Source organism: Caloenas nicobarica, chromosome Z (assembly GCF_036013445.1).
Source record: "Caloenas nicobarica isolate bCalNic1 chromosome Z, bCalNic1.hap1, whole genome shotgun sequence".
In the NCBI taxonomy this organism is placed as follows: domain Eukaryota; kingdom Metazoa; phylum Chordata; class Aves; order Columbiformes; family Columbidae; genus Caloenas; species Caloenas nicobarica.
In genome coordinates this window covers 80,970,980-80,998,681 of record NC_088284.1, presented here as the reverse complement: position 1 = coordinate 80,998,681, position 27,702 = coordinate 80,970,980, and the positions used below count along the sequence as shown (strand labels likewise).

At 37.1% G+C, this 27,702-nt stretch overlaps 1 protein-coding gene across 14 annotated transcripts in view; it reads left to right on the top strand.

Annotated features, from left to right (window-relative positions):
- The window catches only part of MEF2C (myocyte enhancer factor 2C), a 140,398-nt gene that overhangs the window by 106,415 nt on the left and 6,281 nt on the right, over positions 1–27,702 (top strand). For 11 of the 14 annotated variants that reach the window (XM_065656252.1, XM_065656250.1, XM_065656251.1 and 8 more), the window contains 5 exons: positions 2,512–2,698; positions 3,854–3,901; positions 18,541–18,713; positions 20,934–21,063; positions 21,943–22,078. In XM_065656252.1, the coding sequence (XP_065512324.1) occupies positions 2,512–2,698; positions 3,854–3,901; positions 18,541–18,713; positions 20,934–21,063; positions 21,943–22,078 (674 nt within the window). The remainder of the gene's footprint in view (positions 1–2,511; positions 2,699–3,853; positions 3,902–18,540; positions 18,714–20,933; positions 21,064–21,942; positions 22,079–27,702) is intronic. The other 3 variants (XM_065656260.1, XM_065656256.1, XM_065656259.1) reach the window with 1 other exon arrangement.

The following is a 27,702-nucleotide window of genomic DNA, read 5'->3' as shown; positions in this document are numbered from 1 at the left end:
CTCAGAGGGCAGATTTCACAGATCTCGTGATGGAGTGGGAGAAGACACTGTGCAAAGTGCTTGCCAGTGAGTGACACTCAGCCTGACATTGGGCTGGCAGTGCAGCCGACAGGACCGTGTGCTCAAAGCCACCAAGCAGAGGGCTCTCCACCACAGCCCTGAACACTACAGTGAGACTCTCCATGTTGATTCATTTGTGTCTCAGCGGTGGAGCTAAGACATCCATCCACATGTGAATTCACTGGCTAAAACCTTTTGAAAAGGCAGAAACCAGCAGCAGCAGCTGGCTTTGAGTTCCAGGAGCAGCCATACCTGGGATTTGGGAACCTCTTGTGTCCTTCTGTGGCCAGTGAACAGAATGTCTTGCTTCAAAACATACCTTCAGGCTGATAAAATCTTTCAGGCTACGCTATGTGAACTTATTTCCAAGGAGACCCAGACCTCATTCATAACATACACTCCTTGTGCTACGTACTTTGTAAATTTTCCTTTGAATGACAGGTCACAGATGCAGATAGCAAGCTGGACATCAACTGTAAAGACATCTGCAGGAAAAAAAAAAAGTTGCTTCTGAAAGAAATAAAGAAGACACTTCAGCAATTACATTTTTCATCATGTAATCATTTATCCTCTTTTCTTCTATTTGCGAGACACAAACATTACTGTGTTTCAGGATCCCTCCACAAACCTGGCAGCATGTGTAGTTTTGCTCACTGAACATGTAGATTCCACAGACAACTCTCCTCCCATTCCCACCTCTACCTAAACCCTTGGGGTGCACTTCATCTCCTCGACAGAGGGAAGCGGGTCCCAGCGTGCAGCCCTGGCTGGGGAGCGATGCCAGCAGGTCCTTCTGCTCCAGTGCCCAGCTTGATCTCAGATGTTCTGCTGTGGCCACTTCTCACAAACCCAGGCCACGGGCTACGTCATAGGTTTCAGAGCTAAATCAACACCTTGAAATAAGTCCACAAGGCATTTGTGTAATGTATCTGTCACATCATCCCCTGAATTAAAATCTTGCTGTTTTGTTTCAGTGGTTAGGCAAAAATGGTTCCTCTGTATTGAGGGCAAAATTCTGCCTGCCTCTAGAAACAGAAGAGAGGAAAAAAAACCTAAGGGATATCTCTAATTTGATGGCTAACGCTGTAGTATGCAGGGCACAGCCAACAGCTCTGGACAGCCAGAGAAGAGACACGTGGGTGGCACAAGGTCAGGGCATCTCTGTTGCCTGACACAGCAGATTATGTGCCCAGCTCTCAACATTCTCCCCCTAGGTCCTTGAAGACTTAGCAGTACTATCAGCTGCCAAGTACAAAATTAAAATCCACAATTTCCTCTCTCCAAAGATGTTACAAGGCTGGTTTAAAGAATTTTTTGATGGGTTTGGACTCGTGGAGCTCATGAGATTTTGAAATGGCAAATTAAGGGGTACTTTGTTTGCATTCAGGTATTTGAATATTTAAAATGCTGTCAGGCCATTTTGAAAAAGTTTTCTTTTCATTCACAAAGATAAGAAATTAATTATTTTTAAACAGATAAATACCGAGTTCTAATGTGTTTGAATGCCACCAGAGCCATAAATTTTGGAGAAATTCAGGCAACTGCTACCCAAGAAAACCCCAAACAATAAACCCACCAACTAACAAAGAAATCTCGAGTTCAGCTTTCTAAGAGCTTAATGACAATCAGGTGCTGCATCTCCTCACACCCTCTGTCAGCATGGTCCATAATTTGGTTCTTTTTCGAATGGGATTTTTGCAAAGGAAAGTGGCTCAGGAGAGGATCCTGCCTTAAAGTATGGAAACAGTATTTTGAAAAGGTGCCATCAAACAATATCACCCCACGAGAAAAAAAAAAAAAAAAGAACCCAAAGACTACTGTACATCTAAAGTTCTTGTATTTGCTGCCTGGCCCTGAGTAGAACTTCATTTCTTTTAAGCCCCTCCAAGGCAAGATAGAAACTTTTTAAAAAGTAATTTACTGTGTTGGTGCCTTTAAGGTGATTTGGGATCATTTTGGTTGCTAAAGCAACACAAGCTGAAATTAAAGCTTTTGCTTTTGCGTTCCACACCTTCTAATTTTTCTCCATGCAATGAAGTCACCATAGCAATGTACCTTTGATCTTGCAGTCATCCATGAGACTAGATTAAGATATTGCAAGTGAACAATTACGACTACCAAATGAAAGAAAAAGAAAATTAAGCCTCATAAAACAGGGTTTTGTTTTAAACAAAACAAACCAACAAAACAAAAAAAAAAAAGTGAAATAATGTTTCCAGACCTTACAAAGTAGAAGTGCAAGCTGCGTTAAAGGAAGATGGAATCATGATTTGAAAAAGCCTTGGTAACACTTTTGAAAACTCTTCTCTTGACTCTTGGGGGAGGGGGTCGAGTATAAATGTTTTAACCACCAACTACAAAATATTTGAACTAAATATAGAGCAACTGTACTTGAAGGCTGTTGTGCTTCTGTACTATTCTCGTCTTTGTTTCCCTTTTTTGCTTGTACAGGCTGTTCCACCACCAAACTTTGAGATGCCAGTTTCTATCCCAGTGTCCAACCACAACAGTTTGGTGTACAGCAACCCAGTCAGCTCGCTGGGAAACCCCAACCTTTTGCCGCTGGCTCATCCTTCTTTGCAAAGAAATAGCATGTCTCCTGGCGTGACACATCGGCCTCCGAGTGCAGGTAACACAGGTAGGCTCTGTTCCATCCCCTCCCTTTAAATGCTCTTTTATCAGCTGCTTGCGTGCCTTAGGTCACTTTAAATTTTACTCTGAGAAACAAGAACTCTGTTTTTACCGGTCATAACAGTTTGTCCAAAATTGCTGTGTTGAAAAAAAAAAATCAAAAGAAGAGTCAAAGGGGGTTCTATTCCCAATTTAGAAAATTTAAAAAAAAAAAAAAAAAAGGTTCTAGAAAAAGCTGAATATTGACTAAGGAAATCAATCAAGGATAAAAGGGCAGACAATTTGCTGTTTCATAAAAAGGCAGCTTGTCTACTTAATTCATGCAAGAGCTCACTATACCGTAAACCTTACGGGGGCAGGGGAGAAAAAAAACACAAGTTGAAGCAATTAAAATAGGACACTCGTTACTGAAAGTCATCAGTCTAGATGCTAAATGCAGAATTTATTATTATTTATGCATTCACAGGTTCCTTGATGGGCAAATGTTAGTTGAGCTCTGCACTTGAGTGCCTTGTGTAGTGAGAGGCTGTGCTTTGCTGGGTGACGATGAAGGCTCACCTCTGAATAGGATAAATGGGGATTAAGTTCATTCAATCTGTCTGGCTGAAGCAACATCAAGATCCTTAAGTGTACCGGGTTCAAAGAAGCATTTGAGGTTCCCAAGTGGAAAGAGAAGTTTTAAAAATCCTCAGAGGGGATGTCTATGAAAAGCTGAGGAAATTAAAATGAAAAGCTATGTAAATATATGTTACGGATTCTGAGTTACACTCCAACGCAGGAACTTTCCATCTCTTCCTCCCAATCCTATGTGGAAGCCTTTGATTTCTGACTAAAACTGAACTAGAGATAGTTTTCAAATGAAAGACTACTACATAACTTTCAAATACAATATATTTTTCATGTGCTGTGGAAGCATGAAAACAAAATAATGAAATGTTGTGTACTACCTATTTTGTTTGTCCTTGAAAGGCAAATATGTCATGCAGGTAACATTAAACATTAGAATTTTATGATTCTGGGCCTGATCCGATGCCTGTTGAAGTTGGAGGAAAAGAGTGGTGGGTACTGGAGCAGGCTATTTGAAGTCAGAGAAAAAAGTTTTGAATGTTTGCCTGTTCTAATTTATTGTGCTCATTTTCAGTATTTCATTTCAACCCCCTAGGTGGCCTGATGGGTGGGGACCTCACAACGGGTGCAGGCACCAGTGCAGGTAAAGAGAAAAGTATTTATATTTATTTTTGTAAGTGAACAAAGGATTTCCTTCAAAGACTGAGTCCTAAAATAGCTCCATGCTGGAGGTGGGATATTAGAAAGTGATCGGCATCGGTTTATTTCCCCCAGCTGGGGGGCGGGGAGTTGATATTTGTGCTTTTATTGGTAGGAAGAGGTTTGTTTTCAGCAATGTAGAAAATCTTGCACTTCAACAAATTCCACGGACATAAATGTCTGTTTTCCTTCACATTAGCCTTTCCATAAAAACTTTTTGGGTCCATTGCATAGCCCTGTTCATACAAAACTGCTGCTGAGGTCAGTGTCAGAAACCGTGGTCCTTTTTAAGTCACATGGAGTTTTTCCCTTGACTTTAGTGGAACTGCGGTTTCATTTACTGAATTCAAGCTTGAGTAAAGATTTCAATATTGAGTCTTTCGTTAGGCTTCAATCTACTGAGCATGAACTTCATTTCAAGCCCTTGCTTTAAGACCCTTGCCAGTCAGCAAAATCTGTTAGCATTTGCTTAAATAATCAGTAATTAACTTAAGCTTGGTTTTATATATTTACTTAAGTGCTTTGGTACACAACAGGGAAAGGATTTTCAAAATACCCATGCAGAGAAAAAGATTAGCTCCTTTAGACCTGCTCCCACATAACTGATGAGGACTGTACTTGCTGAGGTCTGTGTTATCAAAGCGATGTTGTCAGAGTTGTCCCCTTTGCTCCACGAACCCGGCGTTTTGTTAGCAATGTCAGCAGTGTTGCATTATTACAAATACGGATTACAAAAGACAATGGCAAGATTACTGTTTCAGTTTGAGAAATAAACACATATGTTCAAAGAAAATAAGCCGAGTGGTAAAACATGGAGCACGTCCAATTTCACTGGGTTAACTGCCATCAGAACTGTAGGGAAAAATAGCTGGAAGATCAGATCCATTTTGTGCGCTATAAACCAAAGCTGATATATTTGCCGATTCTGATGTTGTCTCATAAAATTGCTTATAAAGAAATTCTGGATATAGTGATATTTTCTTTCTTGGCTCTTCTCAGCCTGCGTTTGACCGCCCCCCTTTTGTATTCACACATAAATGAGTCACAGATGTTTGTGTGATGCATTTGTAGTAAAATTGGAACTGCACAGTATTGTACCAGAAAGGCACTTTAAACGCATGCTGAAGCTTTGAGGGGTCATTTTGTATTAATTTAGCAGTAGGGAAAGCAGACCACGGAACTCAGCTATTAGTCTTCTTTGTTCTCAAAAAAAAAAGGCAAGCATGATAGAAAATTACAGTTTCGTTAATTATCTTTCGTTAGCCTGTGAAACACAGCTAAAGAAAGATTAATTCTGGCAATATTCGCATTTTATCTCACTTTAACCTCTTATGTAGTCGAAACTTCACGAACGGCGGCGGAGGGGCTCGGATAGGAAATTGATTGTCCTATTAAGGGGCTCCCTCTACTGGCTTATTAAGAAATAGCATTGCCTCCTTACTGGTTTCCCTGTTCCCTTAAAAAGGCGCCGGAAAGCAATTAGCAAAGAAGGCAATGTTTTCTTTTAAAAGGCGCACATCCTAAAATAAAGGTTCCTCTACACATGCACTGGGATAAATAATCCTTGTTCCTAATGAAACCTGTAAATCACTATGCCAGTTGAAGATTTATACTTTCTAAATACATTTTTTTTTTCCTGGAAAAATATTAAAAGCATATATAAGATGAGGAACAGCTTGATTATTTACTCGCAAATTAAGAATTTGTATTTCCTGGGTGCAGTGTTATGCATTAAGCTATCAAGCAGTATAACTTGGGAGCAGGCAATTGATTTGAGGGGTTTATGTATTAGGGGCATTGCTAGGAATGCATCATAAATATTTAATCATATGAATAGTCTTTGTTCTTTATCTGGCAATAAGAGCTTTAAACACCATTAAAGAAGTGTTTCCTAAACCTCTTAAATGCAGAGCAGTAGGAAGAATTTGATACAGGGCTGAAGGAAGACGGAAAGGTCACTATAAGGTTGAATCCTCTGTCTTAGTTGCATCATTCCACAATGGCACTATTTTGAAGAGTCTTCTTTCTTTTGGGTGCAGAAGAATAAACTTCAAAAGTTCTCTTTGTTCATCATTCTTCACAAGAAACAGAGACCCCTGTGTTTTTTTCTATTTGGCATCTTAGAAGCTGGTAGCATGATCATGTGGTTTAATCTGTTAGGATTCATATTTCTGACCAAATTAGAACATTATGAATTTGCATTTTTCTGCAGTGTCCAAAAATAGCATATATTCAAAATACCATAGTCCAAGAAGAGTTGTCTAAAGAGTTTCATTTCTGCCATTATAAAATGAAACTACTTTTGATTGCCAACACCAGGCCTCAGTTTCTACACTACTTTAACAAATTGTGTTACAACAAATTACGTTATAACTGCAATATCAGAAACGGAAAAAGATTAGTTAAGCCTGTGTTTTGAGAAGTCTGTTATTTTGTTGGTTTGGTTTATTTCAAGCAATAACCCTGAAATCATCCACAATTTACCTTGGGAGTCAACCCAAGATATAAATAGAACTTTAAAAAGCTGACTATTTCTTTATTATCCTGCACAATTAAATAACATCAGTGGTGGTTTTAAGTTAAACCACAATTATCACAGGTTTGTTAGAATAAATTCGTTCTTAGCCAAACACTGATCGAAGAGTTTCTATCATGTGATAGTAACAACTGCATAGAAAATTGAAGTGAACTTCACTTTTAGTACAGTTGCTAATTATAAATAGAGCTATGTCTTTGACACTATTCTCTCAAACCAGAGGTTTTTGATTGAAAGACAGTACAAGAACTTTTTGGACCCAAATCACCCAAATGTCACTTACTCTGGGTTACCCAGAGCAAGTGACATATTACTTGTATGCATAACAGACTATGAGGAGTTCTTTTAATTTTTAGGGACCGTAGCCTATAACAAAACCACTTAACAGTAAGTTGACCAGAAATAAAAAAAGACTATAAAGTTTTAGTACTGTAAATTATCTGATCTCAAGATTTATTCGGTGGCTCAATATGTAAGTTGTATGCCCTATAAAAGATTAAAACTTAAAAAATACTTCAATAGTTTTAAAACCAAAATAAAACAGTATCAGGGAATGTCTTTCTTTGCATCTGAAATTTAAACTTTTGATTTTCGAACTGAGTTGTATTTTTAGATCGAGTTATACTTTTCGTTTTTATATGGTATTGCATTTTGTGTTTTATAATTAAGTTTTCTTTTGAATGAAATAAGCCAATCTCAATCAACATAATTTCTTTACATTTAAAACCATTATAAATAATAAAATTGAAAGAAAAATTCAATCTCAAGTTTTAAATCCAAGCTGGGTATAATAAAAAATATACTTACTTTAATTGTTTATTCACTTCCTGTAATTTATTTCACTGTTTGATTTTTGTACTGCCTCCATCTTGACATTAATACTAAACTAAAGGAGCAAGTTATTAAAAAGTACTTGGGAATCTAAAAGTGCTGTCAGAGGGGCTAAGCACTTTTTCTCTTTAAATCAAACATCCTCAAATTACTTTTAAACCTGTTCTTTAAAATCATTAAAAGCCGAAAAGATCAGTAGTACGTTTTGAAAAATTCATCTCATGTCTTTATAATAACTGAATCCTGTATTTACCTATAAACCAGCAGCTAGACATTTCCTTCTAGAAATTAACCACAAGCTAACAGTTGCCTTCTCATCTTCTGAGGGCTCGGGTCCTGGATCTGCCAGCCCATATCATAATTTACCAGTGCTTTCCTGCTCCTTTTTCTTTTCATGGTTATGTTCTGACTGTGGGTGAATGTGTTATATATTCTCCCAGTATTCCAAGCCACATGGGAATATATATAAAATAGGTTCTTTTTTTTTTTTTTAATTTGTAAACCCTCAGGGTAGAGACGATCTGGATTGAATCTTCTCAAAAAAGAGTGGATTACTACAAAAAAAAAAAAAAGCAATCTGCCCAAATAAACCTACAAGCAGTACAAAAAATAAGCAAGCATCTCAAAGTCACCTGGTTATATTGTCTTTTGAAACTCTAAATACATAAGCAAGCAAACTAATGGGAAAAGAAAGCTTACATGAATATTCTTCACTGTGCCCTGAAATGCTTGGCATAGTCAAGAGAAACTAATTCTTAGGCTACAAGGGTGGAATATGTAAAATAAACAAGTGAGCTTAGAACAATGACTCCCAAATGACAGTTTATGGGCAACCTGTTAGGACTGGGTTTGCCGTGTCCTTCCCTTGTTACTCGATGAGTGCAGTCACTCACAGACCTCTGATCCAAAGATTGGGCAAGATGCGGTACAAAAGCAGAGTAAACAATAGCTCCTGTCCAAGGAAGTTTGCAGTCCAAAAAAAAAAAAAAAGAAATTGCAGTCATTCATAACAGAGTTTGTGATGCAACAGTGCCAAATCCAAACAATGAGAAATCATAAATTGGCAGGTTGGCTTAAAACCATGGAGGGGGATAAGAAATGAAAAACATAACAGCTCTCCTTTTCTTTTCTCTTTTCCACTCCTGTTATGTTGTTAAATGTTCCTTTTACAAGCTTTCCTCCATATATGGAGGATATACACTTTTTTTTTTGATGTTTTAAGGGAAGTAGCTACAGTAGGAGATTTGTGATAAAGCAGGAACACTAGAACTTCTTTGACAAATCTAGAAGATAGTATGAAGGAAATACTCTATCTAACAGTGCCTGAGTTTCATTTCTGCGTAGGCAGCCAACACAGGCCTTTCCAAAATTGAGTCCTCTTTCTGCCCTAAGCAACAGATCTGTTTTATTCAGCTTACTCAGACTCTTTTGATACAGGTAAAAATCACACTAGTGAAACTTTGAGAATAAGTTTGAAAGGATGGATGTTGCTGTCCATGTAAAAATTAAAAAAAAAAAAAATTCTTGCAACCTCTATGCAAAGATTGGATGCGTGTGTTTTCATCTAACTTGACCTCTTACCAATGAAAAGACCCAAGCAAGCTTATTCTGAGTCAACTTCAGTGAAAATCTGTGGAAATTTGGCCTTTATTAGGTTTCCATCAGTTGTGTTAAGTGTTGACTTAGTAATTTATTTAGTTATTCTCTGTATCATCATTTCTCTAATCAACAGTGTCTCAATATTTGTATTTATAAGACAGCTTGAAAGGATTGAAAGGGAGAAAGCCCCAAGTTCACGGGTAATGAACAATTAAGTGACTCATACAAACTGTGGTTCTTTGTAAGTGGGATTTTAAAGACAGGCATGATTGACTTCTTTTCATTTATGACAAGTATTTTCAAATGTTTCTCAAGAATAACTTGGATTCTTCAGATGAAATCCTTTTCCTGCCGAAGTCTGGGGGAATTTTATGCTTTGCCTCAGTGAGACAGGGATTTCAGTGTTTTTTTAGTCTGTGCATTCTTGCTCATTAAGACACCACACTGTCTTCTGTTGCACGCTGCAATCCATATCCTTGTTCAAATTCGGAAAATACAAAAAGGCATTGCAAATTATCAAACATCTGGATATCATGCCTGTCCTGAGTCCTGAAAGAGACAGTTGATGTCTCCTGGATCTGGAATGCGGCAATGACTTTGCTCTGAGGGAAAAAAAAAAAAAAAGGCGAGAAATGCTTTTAACCTCTTGAGGCTGGGACTGCAGCCACACATGGAAGCTTCTGGCATATTAAGTTAATGTGATGCCTTCTCTTTAACTTTTACCATGATTCCCAAATTAAGATATTCAATCCACAGAATCCATTTGTTTTCCAAATCTCTTGCAAGCTGATTTTTCCTTTGGTTAACAGTTGGAACCATCTCCCAGAAATAAAAGCAAGAGGAGACAGGGATGGATTAGTTACTGATCTTTTATTTGCATCTGCTTAAATTTCAAAACAAATCTAACTAGTATTACCTACGTGCAAAACACTTTCCTTTTGTGTGTGTATCTGTTCTGACAACATTGGTAAGTTAAAAATATAAGTATCATCTGTGTTTAATATATGTGGTCCTGAAATTTTCCTGACATTGAATTTTAAATTATGCATTCTTCATTTTTTTAATAGTTGCGCATTTAACAGAAATCAACAAGTTAACTTTAGCTATGTTTATTAAAAAAAAATGTTAACAGGTTTTTTTCTAAAATTTTTTTGTGAAACAAGAAAGTACGTTTTGAAATAATATGTTCAGATTATAACTAGAATTATTTTGTCTTGAAATATTTTTCATTAACAAAGCATTTTTCCGAAAAGTGATAAGTGATATTAAACACCCAAAAAAGGAAATGATTTCTCATCAACGAATAATTTGTTAAAAGTAGATGATTTGTTAAAGGCTCTCACTCAGGCAGTCAAGAGGACATAAAAGTCCTCTGCTCTTCCCAGACTTGTATCTTTCTCCTGTGTATCTTCAGAAAATATTATATTTTTCAGTAATTTAGTTTTCCCTCTCACCTAAGTGTTTGTCGTTTATTTCCTCCTTTCTTCTGACTCTAGAACAGCTTATATTAAAAAAAATAATAAATACTGATCACATAAACAGGACTAGAATGGAGAATCTTTTCAGCACATATTCAGGATGAAGGAAGATATGTTACTAAAATGCATTATTTAATTGCTTTACTGTAATACGAATTAACTTGTAATCAGAAGAGATCAGCCAAGTCCACAAAACGTATTTTGTAGAGGGGTTGTCTCAGGTCAGTGAGATCTGGATATGACTTCTGTATCTTGCACGTTAAGAGACCAGGCCTGTGCCACTAACTATGAGATTTTCTGGAAAACAGTTGTACAAATTGAATTTCAGCTGAACACCATCCAAAACCACCCTCGATTTTTGGTGTTGACCTCTCCTAACAGACAAAACCTTAGTGTGGAAAAATCACTGATTCCTAGTGCAGAGCGTGGACTGATCTTCGCAACCGTGAGCAGTGAGTGAGGAGGGAGCACTACTCGCGGTAGGGGACATTGCACTGTGCCTGCTCCTCGTGGTAGCAGCTGCAGCACCAGCTGTTTTTACACCATGAGCCACTTCTAGGTGACTGTCTGATCCCTGACATTTTGTTTGGACCTTAAAAACTTAAAACACACAGGAATATATTTCTGATGCTCGTTGTGCGGTGCCCACGTATTTGAACTATAGGCATATAATATTTATAAAGCACAAAACTGAAGGTCATTGTGTAATTTTCTTAAGTGTTTTTTCTTGATAATTACAACTTAGTTACTCTGCTGATTAGGTGAAGCTTCAAGAAAAGATAACTTGAAATATATGGGGTTTGAGATGATCATAGCTATTGATAAATAACCACATTAGAACAAAATAGTGTTGTGGAAGTGGAAATAAATTAATTGATACAATCAGAAGTAAGTATATAGGAAATATAGTGTTTCTGCATTAAAACTATATGCTCTGAGATTCCTGAAATGAGGTGCCATTAAAGAATTATGAAAGCAAATAGTAAGATGCTATGATCAGACAATGTGAGAATAGAAGCATACTAACAATAGTAGCTGCACTGCGAAATTTTAAAAATACAAACAGGACCTGGATGTGTGTCATCTATTGCTCTATTTCTTTGCTGGGCAAAAAAGGGAGGAATGAGTATAATCATTCTTGGAGAAGGAGGAGTACTCCCTCTTGCCTCAGAATATAAAGAATTTGCGACAGGCCATCACTGCCGATATGATATACCGCTATTACAAACATTGCAAGGAGGCAGTCCAGAGATGGGCTGCAATATCTGCCTACAGCTTGGGAAACCGAATTGCAATAACAAATGTTTTGAAGCATCGCTCACAGTTCCTTATGTGAGCAGCTGCAGGCTAATTCTGCAGACAGTCAGGTGCCACCTTTACACTTATTAAGGTGTGAACTCCTAGACTAAAGTGGGAGAATACTTAGTGCAAGAGCTACTTTAGAAACATTTAAATAGGGATCTTATTATAGCACCAAAACATAACCGCAGTGTCAGTGATCAGGTTAGTTTGCCGTGTACTTAGTTATGCACTTTACTCAGCAGTAAAATATTTGCATGAAGTGTAATGGTCTGTGATACACAGGTCAGGTTTCTGTTCTCATAGTCTTTCATTCTACATCTAAATAAACTCATCTATTGCTCCATTTGGCAGAAAAAGCATCTCAGATTTCTCGCATGTCCTTAGATTTCCAGAAATGTGTTTTGCAACATATTCCACATTGTCAAGTGGCTGGAGAGCCACTTCTTTACTTTCAGCTTCTGCCTGAGAAGCATCGTCTGTGTCTTGAAGGAAATCTGAGCCCAGTTGCTGCAGTGTGGGATACACATGCCCTTTTTCAGCAATAGTTGTGCGCACCTTCAAATACTACACACAGAGTGGGTTGTACAGATGTTCCAAATGTTACGTGGCACTAGCTCAAGGGTTGGAAATAACTTTGAGTACTTAATCCATGTAAACAGCTCATTAAGGTAGCTGGCAGTACTCAACATGAAGATTTGAACAGGAAGAATTGGGTTTTGATTCTTTCATGATGAGGAACGTGCCACCAGGACACCCTGGAGGCTGGGAACAGCTGGGGGTCAGGAACAATGGAGGTTCCTGGGGGTGTCAGGGCAGGGCTTTGCAGCCAGGACCCATCCCACTGCCCCAGCCAGGGAGCAGGGATGGTGAGGGGACAGCCAGGGACAGACCCAGCCCCGGGCACCAGGCATCTCTGTGGGGATGGGGACAGGCCAAGATGTCACCCCATGGGTGAGGATCTGGATCAGGTCTGGTGAGGGGGACCACAGAACTGGTTAAAAGACTGTTAATTACACTAAACGTGAGATTTAGCAATGAAACCCGTGCTAAGTATATAGGATCTGAGCCTAGGGATTTGAATCAGCACAGAGACACAGAAAAACTGAAAAATGTGAGCTACAGAAGAAGTCATTTCCCTCATGGTATACTACAAATATAGGCAAATCATAGGCATAGTTTTCCTTGGGAAATTTGATGATACCATTTACCTCTCCTGCAGTGGAAGCAGCAGAGATTTACCTGGTTTCCAAAATGACATCTCACTAACACCCAGAATCATGAAATGGAACACAGGGTTTAACGTTAACTTTGTGAGGTCCCAGTGCAGGTGGCCCTCATGTACACCTGAACTGCCAACAGTATTAGCAGTATTTCAGTGATTCCCAAATACTGACTTTTTTTCACAGCACAGGACATCTGTAGTGCCATTAGAGCCCTTTACATAGCTTTAGAATTAAAGAATAAGAATTTCCCATTAACAACCTGCATGGCAAGAATAAGTGAGTTAGAGAGAGACCTGGATATCAACTTTGTTTTATACAGTTGCAGGAATCTCTACCTTTTTATTTACCTTCTTTCTAAATGGTTGATTTCTAAAACAGTAACAGGGTTGTTGAGATAGTTTTCTTCCCATTCTCTTCCCATTCTTCCAAATGTCTGTGTGTCCACAGCACTTTCATCCTATTTCAGTCCAAAACGCAGCTGATATTTCACAAGATGCTTGAGAATTCTTTCACACAAAGTCAGTAGGTTTTTTATACATGTCTGAGCTGGCTCCCAGTAATTCAGTAAAGAAGGTCCATTAGTGTAATATTGTGGGAATAGGCAGCTACTTTAACATAAAGGTTTTCTTTTTTCTGGATGAGCATATCTGCACATTGGTTTTCTTCTACTGCTTGAAGTTAGTAGAGGTCATGTACTGTGAAATGACTAGCATGCAACATGTAAGAATCTTCAATTATCTCTTTAAAAAATTACATTTAGGTGAACACCAGTACAGCTTCCTGGCATTAGTGCTTTATTGTTGGTATCTATTTTGTTTGGGTGGTAAAGCATAGCCTGTTGTAACAGTGTGCATGCATTTAAAAAAATACACATAAGATGTAAGAGAGAAAAGGAACCCTTTCATTGCCTTTTAATTACTGTTAGGAACAATTACCATTCCTTCAGAAAGTGGGAAAGTAAACTGAGTGAAGAGTGCAAAACTGGGTGACAGTTTAGTGAAATTTCTATTCCTGCATTAATTCTTTTTTATGTACATACATTTTGAAGTGCAGGTAAATTGTAGCATAGTTGGCTCTCATATTTATATAGATTCATGCTGAATTTAACATTCTTTTTGATAGTCTTGGTGGTCAGTCATAGTGTCATACATATGGGATGTGCATTTAACATAGCCCAGTAAGAAATGAGAATACTCCATGAAATGGAATGTCCATATTCTTCTGGAAAGAATTACAGTAATTTCCACAAGTAAGAGCATACACATGTTGAAAACTTGAAATGACCATTAATATTTATTGAAACTTCTTCAAAAATTTGAAAGCTCTTTTCTTATTAAAATTAATGGGAACTAGGCTTCCCAGGTTCATAAAAATCTTGTAAATTCTCAACCCATATGGCCAGTGAAAAGCATTAGAGTAAATGAAAGAGAGATTAAAGAAAGGACAAGCAATTGTGCATCTTGGTCTTCATTCTTCTAGGACTACCACAGAGGATTTTTCACTCAGTGTATTTTTGAAATCACACATTATAAAGAAACAAGTAGGGATACGACTGGTTCAAAACTTCAACAAATCAAAATACAAAAGTTATCCAATTTTTCAAGACTTAAAGACTTTGAATCATGACAATGCTGTCAGGAATGTTGAGAAATATTGAAATAAGTTATTATTTCTTCATTTGTACTACCTTAACACATGGAAAGTTTACTGGCTTACATGCTTAGTACAGAATTACTGCCCTCACTCTGACAATATCAAGAATCCCAGCCACTTTGCAATCACGGTAATACCAATGACCAAAACTACATGTGAGGTACTGGTGTTACTAATGGGAGATGAAAGGAGAGAAGTAGACTTTGCTGTCTGTCCTGTCCTGAATAAACTTATGCCCTACTTGGACTCTTAAATTCTTAAAACATGAAAGTGACCATTTAAGAAAGTAGTACATGAATTTATAATATAGTTCGAATCATACTTTTCCAAGTTTGGTTTTTTTTTCTTTTTTTACTAATTCTTTACTGACTAGCTACTGGTGCACGAAATAACTTTACTGGATGTTTTTAAAAAGTTATATTGCAGGAATTACTCATGCAGTCTGTACTTTGACAGAATTCCTTCTAAAGTCAATGGCACTTGTGCCTAATTGCAGAATGTGGGAACATGCCCAAGAAGAGAATTCTATGCTCAGAAAGCGTGTCTTTATTTTCTGCCATTAGTCCAAATACAAAGTCTGGCACTGCATTTCATGACACGTGCTGCTCCACTAATTCTGTCTAGAAACAAGCTATTTTCTGTGTAAAATATTTTTACTCTTTCAAGTCAGTATCACAAACAACACGAGGAAAAATTATTTTCTTTGAAAACTTCTTGAATTAAGAATGCTGCAAATTTACAAATTCTGACATATGCCCTTTAAAACCTGTGCATCTACTGTTTTTATTTTCATTATACATTACAAGTTATATCTGTAATGTTTAAAAATGTTCTATTCCAGCAAAAATATGGCTTTTAACCAAATAAAAACGTAAAGCCAACTTGCTCAAAAATCCATCTGTTTTTCATTTTCTTATAATCTATAATCAGGAAATCCATTCATACATGACATATAATTTTTGCTCTTTCAAGTGGATAGTGGAATGCGACATTCTGCATACAGTCACATCTAAATTGATAATTCTCCAGGCAAAGTGTAATTTTAAAGTATAGGATGAAGGAAGGTTTAATTTGTATATTAGAAGTCTTATACTTTTTTTTTTTTGCCTCTGAATTTAAATGAGGCCATTTTCTTTGGTGGATTTATCTGAAGGTGGGACAGCTGCCTCTGAGAAGGCCACGGCTTTCTTAGTAAAGAGGATACAGTTTAAAGAGCTGGTTTAAATGCAGACTCTTCTTAACTTCAAACCGCATGCATGCATTCAGCATTGATTTTCAAATGACGGGTTTCTGTGTCTTTGGTTTAAGGTCCACAGTTTTACATTCCTGAATCCACATTATACCAAGGAATAACAATTTGGTGGCTGGAAAGAGAAATGGTTATTATATGGCTCCAAAATGCTAGCTGGCATAATATGCCGTGAACAGCAGAAATCTCCTGGTAAAGAGAAGATTGCAGCAGTTCTTAAAAACAATTTGATGTTCTAAAAATATAAATGTAAGAAATGTTATCACTGTTCAAAATATTTTACATCAGTAGGGAAATAATATAGAGGTCACATGAACGTTTCTGAAGAGTGAAGTTTGATATGGGTACATTATTTCTCTTCATTTTTAATAGAAAATTAGATTAAGTGAGTTTTCTGTAGAAAATGGGAGTTCTTTCTTTTAAGAGTTCCTATTCTCCAAAAATCACAACTACAGAAACAAACATATAGATTGCAGTACATGCTGTTTTGTCAATATATTAGATTGTATATCGCAGAACAAAATAAAAATACACTGATTCTTCGAACAGCGTCGTTTTGACTCTCTGAACTAATCCTTGTCGTACAGCAGATTTCACAAGGCAGTTTTACTTCCTGTTGGTAAAATAGCTCCTGTATGGCACCAGCCCCAGAGAAACTCTACTTTCGCTTCAGTTTCTTCTGTCAATCATTTCTCCACGTCATTAGTTTTTCAGTATTCAGTTTGTAAAAGATCAACTTTTAAAAGGCACCGTAGTTTCTGGAAGAAAACATTTTTGTATATTCAAAATGCCACTTCTCATTTCACCACCTCTAGTAACACACAGCACTAATTACAGCATAATATGTAGCAAATCCATGTTGAGAGCAATTGTTAATTTAAAAAAAAAAGCCTACTGACACAAAATGGAAAATTCTTGACAGCGTTCTTCTGTTTTAGCTTGCTAAGTGTAAAACATACTTTTTTTTCATTCACTCATTTTATCTCACTAATTGGAAGATGTTATTAAGGAAATAAACAACAAGATTAAGTATGAAATTATTTTAATACAAAATCTCTAAAGTGATCTGAGTGCTTCTAAGTTTTCACCTCAATTGCTTTTTTGCAAAAGCTTGGGAGATCGTGATAAGAAAGAGCATGAGAATAAACAAGCCAGGCCAGGCCAGTAACTTAAGACATCTCACAAATATGGAAGTCAAGCACTTTGTGATACTTTTCCTGTGTCTTAAGCCTAGTGTTCACAGTTCAGGGTTTTCCAGAGCCTGAAATGGTGGGTTTGTATTGCCTTTGACAGATTTTTTTTCCATGCATTAGCTGATCTGATAAAAACAATCTGCTGACGTGCTTGCAGATTAGAAACACGATTTAATGTTAGTCATGCTTGGACACACTTCATTATTCTAACTAGAAGACAGATTCACTCTCATGTATTGTCATTTTTATGCCCACTTCATAGACTTTTTCAAATTTAGTTCCACCATCCATTTATGCCCTTTAGGGCTGTAAACCCCACTTCACATGGAGGAGGAGACAGCGGGAGGAAGTGAGATACTGAGATTTTCGCTGACTTTGGGACGGACTACAAAGGAAATTTGAAGGTCCAGGGCATCTAGCTCATGGGACTCTGCCACTCTCACTAGGTCATCTTCTCACACCATTTCTAGGTTGTGTGTCACAGCCTGTGAGCAGTGAAGAAAAGATAAGCACAGCACAGAAAGTCTCCTCTAGCATTGGTTTTCTTGGTATTTTTGCATGAAAGTTTTCTCATTCTGTACTCTTCCCTCTCCATGACCAGGCAGTTTCTGTATCTCTCTTGAGCCTGTGCAGACCAAACTTCAAAGCTACACTAAAAAGCCATCTCTTGGCCCAGATTTTGCATGGGCAAGAGGTGAAATTAGGTGCATGAGATAGGAAGGTCTCGTTTTTGGTGGAATGGTAGGTCAGTAACCTTACAGATATACTGTTGTCATTACTACATAGTGAGAAAAGGAAACTCTCTTCTGAAAAAGGCAAATGAAGAATCGTTCTTGGGGCCTGCAGAAAGCAGCAGAGAGATGCAGATGAAAGATAACAGCGGTGTTTTCCAAATAAGGTTATGCCGTTGCTCCCATTGACTTTAGTGTTGACAGAATCAGGTCCAAAAAGTGTGGCGAAAGAGAGCCAAAAGCATTTAAGAGTCTTCCTAGTCCTCCCCCTGCCTTTTCTGGAAATTATAGCCTTGCTATACTCATCCTTTGTTTAAAAACAAAACAAAATCATGACCTAGAAAAGGCTGAGTCATGCAAGGCAGAATCCTCTGTAGCTGTCAAGAAAAGACAGCATAGCTTTGACATTTTTTTAAGCCATAAGACTGTCCAACTTTCCTGATTCTGCTGTCAGGCAAATACTAGATCTAGATCTCGGCTGCTTCGAGTGCACAATATATTGTGCTATACACCATAGTGCTGTAAACACAGTCATATAATCAAGTTAATTTCAGCACGACTGAGATGTCAGCTGCACTGAGAGAAAACATTTTAAAACCAATTGTTCCAAATATGGCATTTGTTTTATTTTCCTATAAAGACACATTACATAACACAGGTATTTACCTTGATCTGTTTGTATTTGACATTTTTAGCATTCAATCTTAAAAAATACATTGGGGTTTATAATGCTTCTCTCTTTTATCTTTTTTTTTTTCTCTTTCTCTTTCTTATTTTTACCTAAACAGGAAATGGATATGGCAACCCCCGCAACTCACCAGGTCTGCTGGTCTCACCTGGCAACTTGAACAAGAATATGCAAGCAAAATCTCCGCCTCCAATGAATTTGGGAATGAACAACCGTAAACCAGATCTCCGTGTGCTTATTCCACCTGGCAGCAAGAATGCAATGCCATCAGTGGTAATGCATTTTCAAAGCTTTTTTTTATCTCCTTCAGATAAGAGATATTTAGTAATTCCAGGGCCTGCTCAGAAAACAAAAATCAGCAGAATAACATTACACATTAGTGCTGTTTTGGTCTTTCTCTTTAACCTTAAGGCTTGACATCAAGCTGAGGATGTAGGCAGAGTCTGTTCAATTGCTTTTATGAAGTCATATTTACTTCCTCCCTTTACTCTGTTGAGTTGCAAAATAGGAACTGTGTCCTGCACAGTCTAAACTTTTGTGGTTTCTCTCCTAGTGGCTGGAAGAGCCTTTCCTGGATTTGTTATAAAGGCTGAATTTTACCCTGCGTATTCCTAACCTACTGTGTTTTTCCCAAATATTTAGCCACGCAGACTCTCAGCAGATGGCAGTTTAACTACAAATAAATTAATTTGAACTCTATCACTCTCAGCTCCAAAGGCCAAATTTTTTTATGATAAGAGGTAGTAAACAGAGCAGGATAAAAAGGAGCATGAAACTGCTGTATCTCCTGCCAGGATTAACAAAATTTAGGCAGGCTATTATGCTAGAAGGTTGAATCTTGAAGGTGTCATGTGAGTATCTTGTAGTTCCCTTCTGAAAGTTGGTCAGTGGCTCCAATTAAATCTTTCGTGAGTGATTTAACCTTAAAAGTGAGCCTAATTTTAAAAGGATCAGGATGGTAAATTTAAGTGATACTATAAACACTTTTTTTCCTGTTATGTAACAGACACTATTAAAACAACTTCCAATTTGGTTAGTTGATCTTGATGCGTAATAAATTAACTTTGAACATCAGACTAAAAACCCCATAAATGTGATGGTGCCTTCTGAGAGGACAAGTCACAAATAGTCTCCTACGGGGCAATGCTCAAAGTCGAGCAAGGCAGTGACAAGCTGTCTGCATCAAAAGATTTATACCAATCTCCTTAAAACTGATACTTTCCAAGGGATTCAGTGAATGGTCAGGTCTCTCGAAACCAGGTATACAGCAATACAGCCAGCAGCCACTGGGGCTGCGGAGGAAATAATGAATTATTAGAGAAAGCCCTGTGCTGAAAACTTGGTAGATTGTCCTCGCAATTGAGACAAACATCCTGTTAGAAGGACAAAGAAGAGATCTATGAAGTGTTGTTTTTTCTGAACTACTCTCAGAAAGGGTTTAATTTGCTCCCCCTATCAGATGAAGGTATTCCCTAGGCTAGAAATCTGCATCCTGGTAAATATTTATATTCACTAATTTTTAATGCTCCTTTCCTATGCACTCAGTCTGAGGATGTTGATCTGCTTCTGGTAAGTGGTAGTGATGTTCATCTTAATAATGAGGAAAAAAAATCAGTTCTTTTGATGATTGGTACATGTGTAGGTGAAGTGTTGATTGAAATAAAATGAAAAACTTTACCGTAACTATTTTGTGAACAAAAAGGTCATGATAATTTTTGAAATACAGCAGTATGGGAAGGCCAAGTGCAGTTTTTGCACATATTCAAATTATGCATGCTAGAATAAAGCTTTCTTGTTACTGGTGCTTTGAGACCATGCAAACTTCTGCTGTTGAAGATGGTGCACCCTTATGACATTTTTTTGGTGGCTCTCAGGTCATTTTATCCTACTACTCGCAGGATTAGTGTTCTCAGGTGCAGTTTTTACACTGCAACATCTAGTGCCCTGGAGTTAAGTATAAATGTGTAACTGCTGTGCTACCTAAGGATCCTGAAGTTTGCTTTATCGCACAAAAATTAAGTAGTCAGAGCACCATCTGCTGGTAAGAGTTCAGCCTTCAGCAATCTCGGGGTGCCCCTCACTTTCAAAGCATAAAATCCAGTAGGACAGTGTTTGGGGTTTTTTTCTTTCACTTCTTTTCCTTTTTTTTTTTTTCCAATTGAATGAAAAGAAAAACAATGGGAATAGAGTTTACGTATTTCAGTAGTTTTTCACACGATCTGTTCTTTTACTCCAATAAAGGCAATCTTACTTGTTACTAGTTCAGTTACCTAGGAGATACTGATGTAATGGGTTACTATGGTGACAACTGGTCTCTTGAAGGCTTGTAAATGATAGGGTTGGCAGAGTTCATAAAAGCCACATGTTAAATGATTAATTTCTAGAAATTCGTACCAGCCTGTATTTCTCGTGCACAAAACACACCCAGAAAGCTAACACACTCAACTGACTTAAAACTAGTCAATAATATGTCTATTTTACTTACTTTAAAAGAATCAGAGGATAAATAACTCCCAGTCTGCTCAGTCATTGGCTACTCCAGTGGTTTCCGTAGCAACTCCTACTCTACCAGGGCAAGGGATGGGAGGATACCCATCAGCCATCTCAACAACATATGGTACTGGTAAGTATCGGTGCAAGATGTAAAAGGTGGGGGAGGGAGCAAGATGCTGACAAATGTCTATCTCAGTACTAATGAAGTAGCTAATATTCGTTGGGAGAAACTGAAAAATTCGTAGCCAATATGCTTTAACACTTCATTTACTTATTCTGCATCTGTCAGTAACTTGAGACATATCTATTTAAAAGTTAGCTATTTTGTTCAAACGGAAAACCACTTTGATAGCTTTCTTTCATTAGCTTTAATAAAAAATGTAACTTAAAAGAAATTTCTTAATCTTTCTAGCACCACAGGTAATTTCATGTGGTTGAGTGCACTTTCCTAATGCCATAAGGGTGGTGGGAGCAAGCGGCTCCATTGGCTTCACAACAGAGCTCAATAACTTTGTGGGCTATCAGACTAGAAATGGAGCCTCAAGAGATCCTTTCCAGTTCCCACTGAACATTTTTGCTGTATACAATATGCAGACGTGCAGATCCAACACTCTTAAGACAAGACACACGTTGGTCAGACACAGGCTGACTGCTAGGTTCTGCAAGGAAGACTGAAACTGAAGTATTACGATGTTTTTTCAAGTTTTTCACTCTGTGAGGATGCATCTGAGGTTACAGTGGATACAGAGGCTAAGAGTGCTTTGGATCTCATAGATCCAGAGAAGCCCTGCTAAATTACAGCATAATTATTAGTGCATTATTTGCTCCAAAGTTAATGAGTTGAATGAAGAGGAAGGCCTAGTTTTTTCTGCTGCAACTTAATGTGATTGGTATAATTAAAATTAAAAGGCTTATAAAGTGACATGCGAAAATTACGATGCTAGTTATTGTTTAATTGCTTCCTCTTTAATTCTCTTTTAATTGTTGTCTTTTCTGTTTTCAAATCTAGAATATTCTCTGAGTAGTGCAGACATATCATCTCTCTCTGGGTTTAATACAGCCAGTGCTCTCCATCTTGGTTCTGTGACTGGCTGGCAACAGCAACACCTACATAACATGCCACCATCTGCCCTCAGTCAATTGGGGTAAGCAGTGTTTTCTTTATTTTATTGTTCTATAGTGACTTCAGCCTCCCTAGTAATCCCAAATCTGAAATATATCAAGATAACATGTCAGCATATATTTGCTGTGTGTAAGAGCTCCGTTTCCCAAAACTGGAACTGCTTATTTCATTAAAAGTTTGCTACGTAGCTAAAATGAAATATTCTGTGTCCATGACATTTTCTCAGTAGTGTAGTAAAGACTGCTCATCATGTATTACTCTTTATTTCTTTAAATAGCATTTTATTTCACTACTGAAGACCAGACTAAATACTTATATTGTGCTGTTGCTGTATCATGCTATTTATGCCTTCTATTTCACTTACTATAGCACAAACTTTTACAGTAAACTTGAAAACTTCCTAAATATTTTTAACCCAGTGTAGTGACCTAGTGATTTGACCTGAGATTAAGCCTTAGCCTTATATAATAATCACATACTCCCTTCTGCTCACCTGTGACATTCAAGTTTCATTTCCCTAGAAATGTTTTCTACAAGCAAATAATAAAATTAGGCCTAAGAACCATAAACCCACAAAACCCATTGTGATTTGCCTGTGTTGAGGAGGACAGAAGTATTCGTGCCCTCTAGTGGCTAGTTTCAAGACATTTGTTCAAAATTGGTGAAGCTCACTGCTAAATCATTTCAGGGTTTTCAAAAGTGTGAAAATTCACACAGGCAAGTCACCTAATGCATTCTTGAAAAAGCAACCTATTGGCTTGTTGACGTGAATTTTAAGAGTACGATTTTCAAAAATCCCAATATCCGCGGTTTCTGTTGAGTAAGATTGTAGGCTTTCACCAGCACACATGCGTAGCCTAAGGTATGGCTAGACATGTTTGAATTTTTTTAATTTTAATTATAAAAATAGAAGCTGAAAACAACTGGAGTGTACTTATGAGGAGAAATTTAATTCACATGCATTTGAAAAGTAAACTTTTTTTTTTAGACAGAGGTTTTGCACATATGCACTATATTTTTGCAAGATGATTGACATCATGTGAAACTACTCAATACTATAAATGTGGTTTAAATTTCAAAGTTCTCCTTCTAATTTATTCAACCACATTTTGTAGCTTAATGTAATTTCCTTACCACGTACAAAGAGTTTGGTTTTTTAAAAGACAGCTATACAAGTGTTTCAGATGAAATATAATTTTTTTGAACCTCACTTCAATATATATAAGCATATGTAGATACTAACTACATAAAAACATACAACTGAAATATTTGTTGTGCTAGAAAAAATAGTCTTAATAGCTTTTTCTTACGCTTCTTCTATTTTCTTTTTGATTTTGCACTGTTTTGGGGCAACATTCAGACTAACCATACAACTAAAGACATAAAGTCTCAAATAAATTGAAAACTCACATGTTAGATATCAATGTATAACCTTACAATAAGCTGATTGTTTTCAGTGGTGTACCAAGGAATGTAATAAGGCTATTTGGTTAACCAAAAAAAAAAAATTAAATCCTAAACTAACTACATGCCTTTTCAGATATGTCACACATCGTCATCTGTTTCTAATTCATATCACAGAATGTCTAAGTGTAATGGCTTTGGCTGGCAGAATACATTCTGAGTTGCTACTTTTATCATTATTTTTTCAGTGATTTTTAAATGAATTCAGCTATGAAAGCTGCTTCACTGACAGTTCTGGAGAAGTCTTCTATCTGTGCAGAAAATAATAAGCATTTCTTTATTTTATTTTGGTTACTGAGTTCTATATGCAAAAGAACCTGTGTTGATGCTTGGATTACTTGAGAAACTCAAAGTTATGCAGAACATATTCAGTCCATGTCAACCTGAGCTAGAATTTTCAAGAATATTAAAAACAATCACACAAAACTATGATCATCCCCAAGCATTTGAGAAAATACATCTAGAAAGGGTTTGACAATCCAAATCCCTGTACTGAGTGAGGTTGTAGACTGGAAAGATTTGGGAAGTGTGAGGTGAGATAACATTGGGCTGTAAAGACCTGTAAGAAAACAGAGTTACTGGAAAAGACATCCTAGTTCTCCAGCAGGTTTTGGTTTTTGCTGGAGCCCAAGGGTGAAAACCAGCTCTTCTTCCTCAAAGAGTGGCAGAAGAATACGGTCAGTAATAGAATAGGATATGGTTAAATGCATTGGCTTGCTCCAGATAAGTCCCCAACCATTTCAGCAGCACTGTCAGAACCATTTTTAAGATAACTGGAGACCTCTACAACCTAATTCTAACTCTTCATGTTGGCCCTGCAACAAGAAATCATAGTAGTGCCCGTGGGCTTTAGGGCAAATACCTGAGGATGTGGGAGCGGTTCGCTTCCCATGTCTGAGCAGCTTTTCATAGAATCATAGAAACATAGAATAATTTTGGTTAGAAGAGACCCTCAAGATCATCAAGTCCAACCATTAACCCAACACTGGCACTAACCCATGTCCCTAAGAACCTCATCTACGTGCCTTTTAAACCCCTTCAGGGATGATGATTCCACCCCTTCCCTGGGCAGCCTGTTCCAATGCCTGACAACCCCTTCTGAGAAGAATATTTTCCTAATATCCCATCTAAACCTCCCCTGGCACAATTTGAGGCCATTTCCTCTCGTCCTATCGCTTGTTACCTGGGAGAAGAGACCAACACCCTCCACTCTTTTAACTAGGTCTTCATGTGGAAAAAATACACACAAATTCTATTGACAAGCAATGCCCCCGAAACTTTGGGATTTTTTCTGAATATTGCTGCAGTGTCTCTTACAGACCAGATTACTTCTTATTTAACATGAAGCAAAGACTCTACTAAAAGTTAATTGCTGCTGACCAAAAGAGAATTCCATTCCAAACTTTGAAATAAATGACCTCAACTTTTTTAGGCACAAGTCCATTATATGGAAAATGTTCTTTCGTCCATATTTCTCAGTCTAAGAAAGAATATTTTCTTCCTCAGGTATCATCCGCAGGTGAAAATTTGTCTTTCCTAAATTATAAGTGCAAACATAGAAATGCAGTCATAGTATTTCATCTGAAGAATCTTTAGTATAGATAATGATTTACGTAAAAGAATTTTCCCCAAACTTTTACCAACCGGAACAAAAAATTGCCCAAATCCATGCACACTGTGGACTTGTTCTGTGACTTTTACATAGCAAGCTTATTATTTAGCAACAATTAATTTTGAATAGGTAATAGCCATAGCTAGGTGTGGGTAATTATTCTCAATTGAACCATTTTTACTGAAAAATTTAGATGCAGTGACATCACGTTTATGACTTTGTACCAGTTCTGGCGCAAATTCTTTGTTTTGAATAAAAGCCTTATCTATTTAGGATTAAGCCTTTTTACTTGTACTACCATTGTAAATAAGCAGTACATTGTATGATTCTATAAGGTGTTCCAATGATTCAGTTTCATATTATTCTTTGTTTATAAATTTATTTTTGAAGTGTAGACCTTAATGTGCTAATCAAAATACCTTGGCACAGAAATTCTTATTCTGCTTTTACTTTTATCAAAAAATAGGAAAACACAACTTTGCTTTTACCTGAAAGAGAAGCAGAAGGTAGGGTGTAAGGCTGTATTGCTAGCAAGTAAAAAATATCCTCTCTTCCCCTAGTTACAGGCTAGCACATAACAAAAGTTACATAACTAAATTTTGCAGTGTATTCCCAATGGTTCCTTATATATATTTATTGGGGAAAATTATACAAAGTGAAGAAGTAAACTAATTTAGAAAGGCAACTGTGGGCATAAAAGAAAAGGTATGTGAGGCTCTTTCTTCATTTAAGAAACCACTCTCTCCCTCTGAAAAAATCCCATTTATCTGGTGCATGTTCCTGTCCTTGCTCATCACCTACTCACACCTGCCCTTCTACCTGTGCACGCTGAGCTTCCATCCCCGTTGGAGATTCGAACAGACGGAGACAAACACAGAACTGATCTCCCTGGCACCAACAACGACTGAACCCACTTGACAGCTTGTTGCATCCTGACTCGCTTCCCACCCCTTGCACGGCAGAGGCATTGAACCCAGATACAAACCAGCATTTCTCCCGTGTGGTTGTTGTGTTCTGCGTAAATGCCACATTTTTCACTATACTGGTCTCAATAGGAACTGCTGTGCAAAATTAAAACATTAATTTTCTTCGTTGTCCACATGAAATCAAATGTTTTCATACAATATGTGGAAGAAGGTGATTATGTCAACATGAGTGGACTGCATGGCACTTATTGAGTGCTTATAATTATACACAATCCTTTCAAGTAACTTGTTTTATTTTCTCTGTGGATTTTCCATATCCAAAACCTGTTTGTTTTTCAGTGAACTCAGTGTAGGTTTCAGATGACGAAAACAGGGCATGCCTGGATCAAAATTACATAATTATATGAAGCAATAGTGTAAAATATACATTGATACATATAGGTACATCTGTTTCTACACTCACACACAAGCATATGCGAAAATAAATCATTTTGTAATACAGCTTCTATTCTAAATAGAAGTCAATCCTCTGTTTAGATTACAGGTCTAAAGGCTGCACATAATTATGTACTGTTCCACCATTCAGATCTAAATGTAACAGTAGTTTTCTCTTGTAGTTGACCATTTTAGCTTACATGACATTCTCATAAAAATGTTTCAGAGAATTCTAATGAAATAGTGTAAATTATAGTCACAAAAAAACACCAGATGTTAAAATTCAAAAATAGCTGTAGCAGAAAAAATACTATATTAAAAAAAAAGGACACGAAATAATTGCTTGAATTTATTTATATTGTTTTAAAAGTCACAAATTTAGTTCTGACCTGCCAAAATGAATTCTTAACCATTTTTCAGTTTACAAAGAAGTGTTCAAAATGCAGATCCATCTGCAGCATTTTTAAAACTGCCACAAATTTGTATGCCAGGTATTCACTTAACCCCCCGATGAATCACAGGAAATCTGAAGAAAAGCCAATAGACATGCATTCTCACACTTACTTCTGAAACAATGTTAAAAAAGCAACATTGCAGTGTAGCAAAACTAGCTCTGTTTCATAGAAAATGCAGTTTACCCCTCTAGATTTGTTCTGTTGTTCACAATAGGATGCGAGTATATTCCACGTGAACAAATTTGACTGAATATGGTTGTTTTTAACTAGCATGGGTTTTAGCTGTCCCCAGCTTTGCAAAGTGACATGTCACCTGCTTATATCAAACAGTTCTAAATCAAATCCCTAAGTTCCACCATGCTGTACTAGAGGACTTTCAGGTTTAGCTGTAAGCTTGGCATCTAAAGTATATATAATCTTACCATACACGCTAAACTGGCAGCCTGTTTTCCCAGGTGAAGCCTTAGCACCTCCTAAGCAACAGAAAAATACAGTCACTGGAAATGAAAAGCAGAAAAAAAAAAAAAACCACAACATATATATATGTATGTGTATATATATATAATTATTCTTGTATTCTTTCCAACAAGTTCTCAGGAAATGAGTGGAATATTTCACTAAACTGGAAAGATGAAGTTAATGTTAATTTAATAGTTATGAAAGCAAAGAAAATGTCCTCTTTGCCAAAAAATGCTTCTATTTGCTACTTTGAGGTCTATTACTCACTAACTCTGTGACTTACGAAAGGGATCAC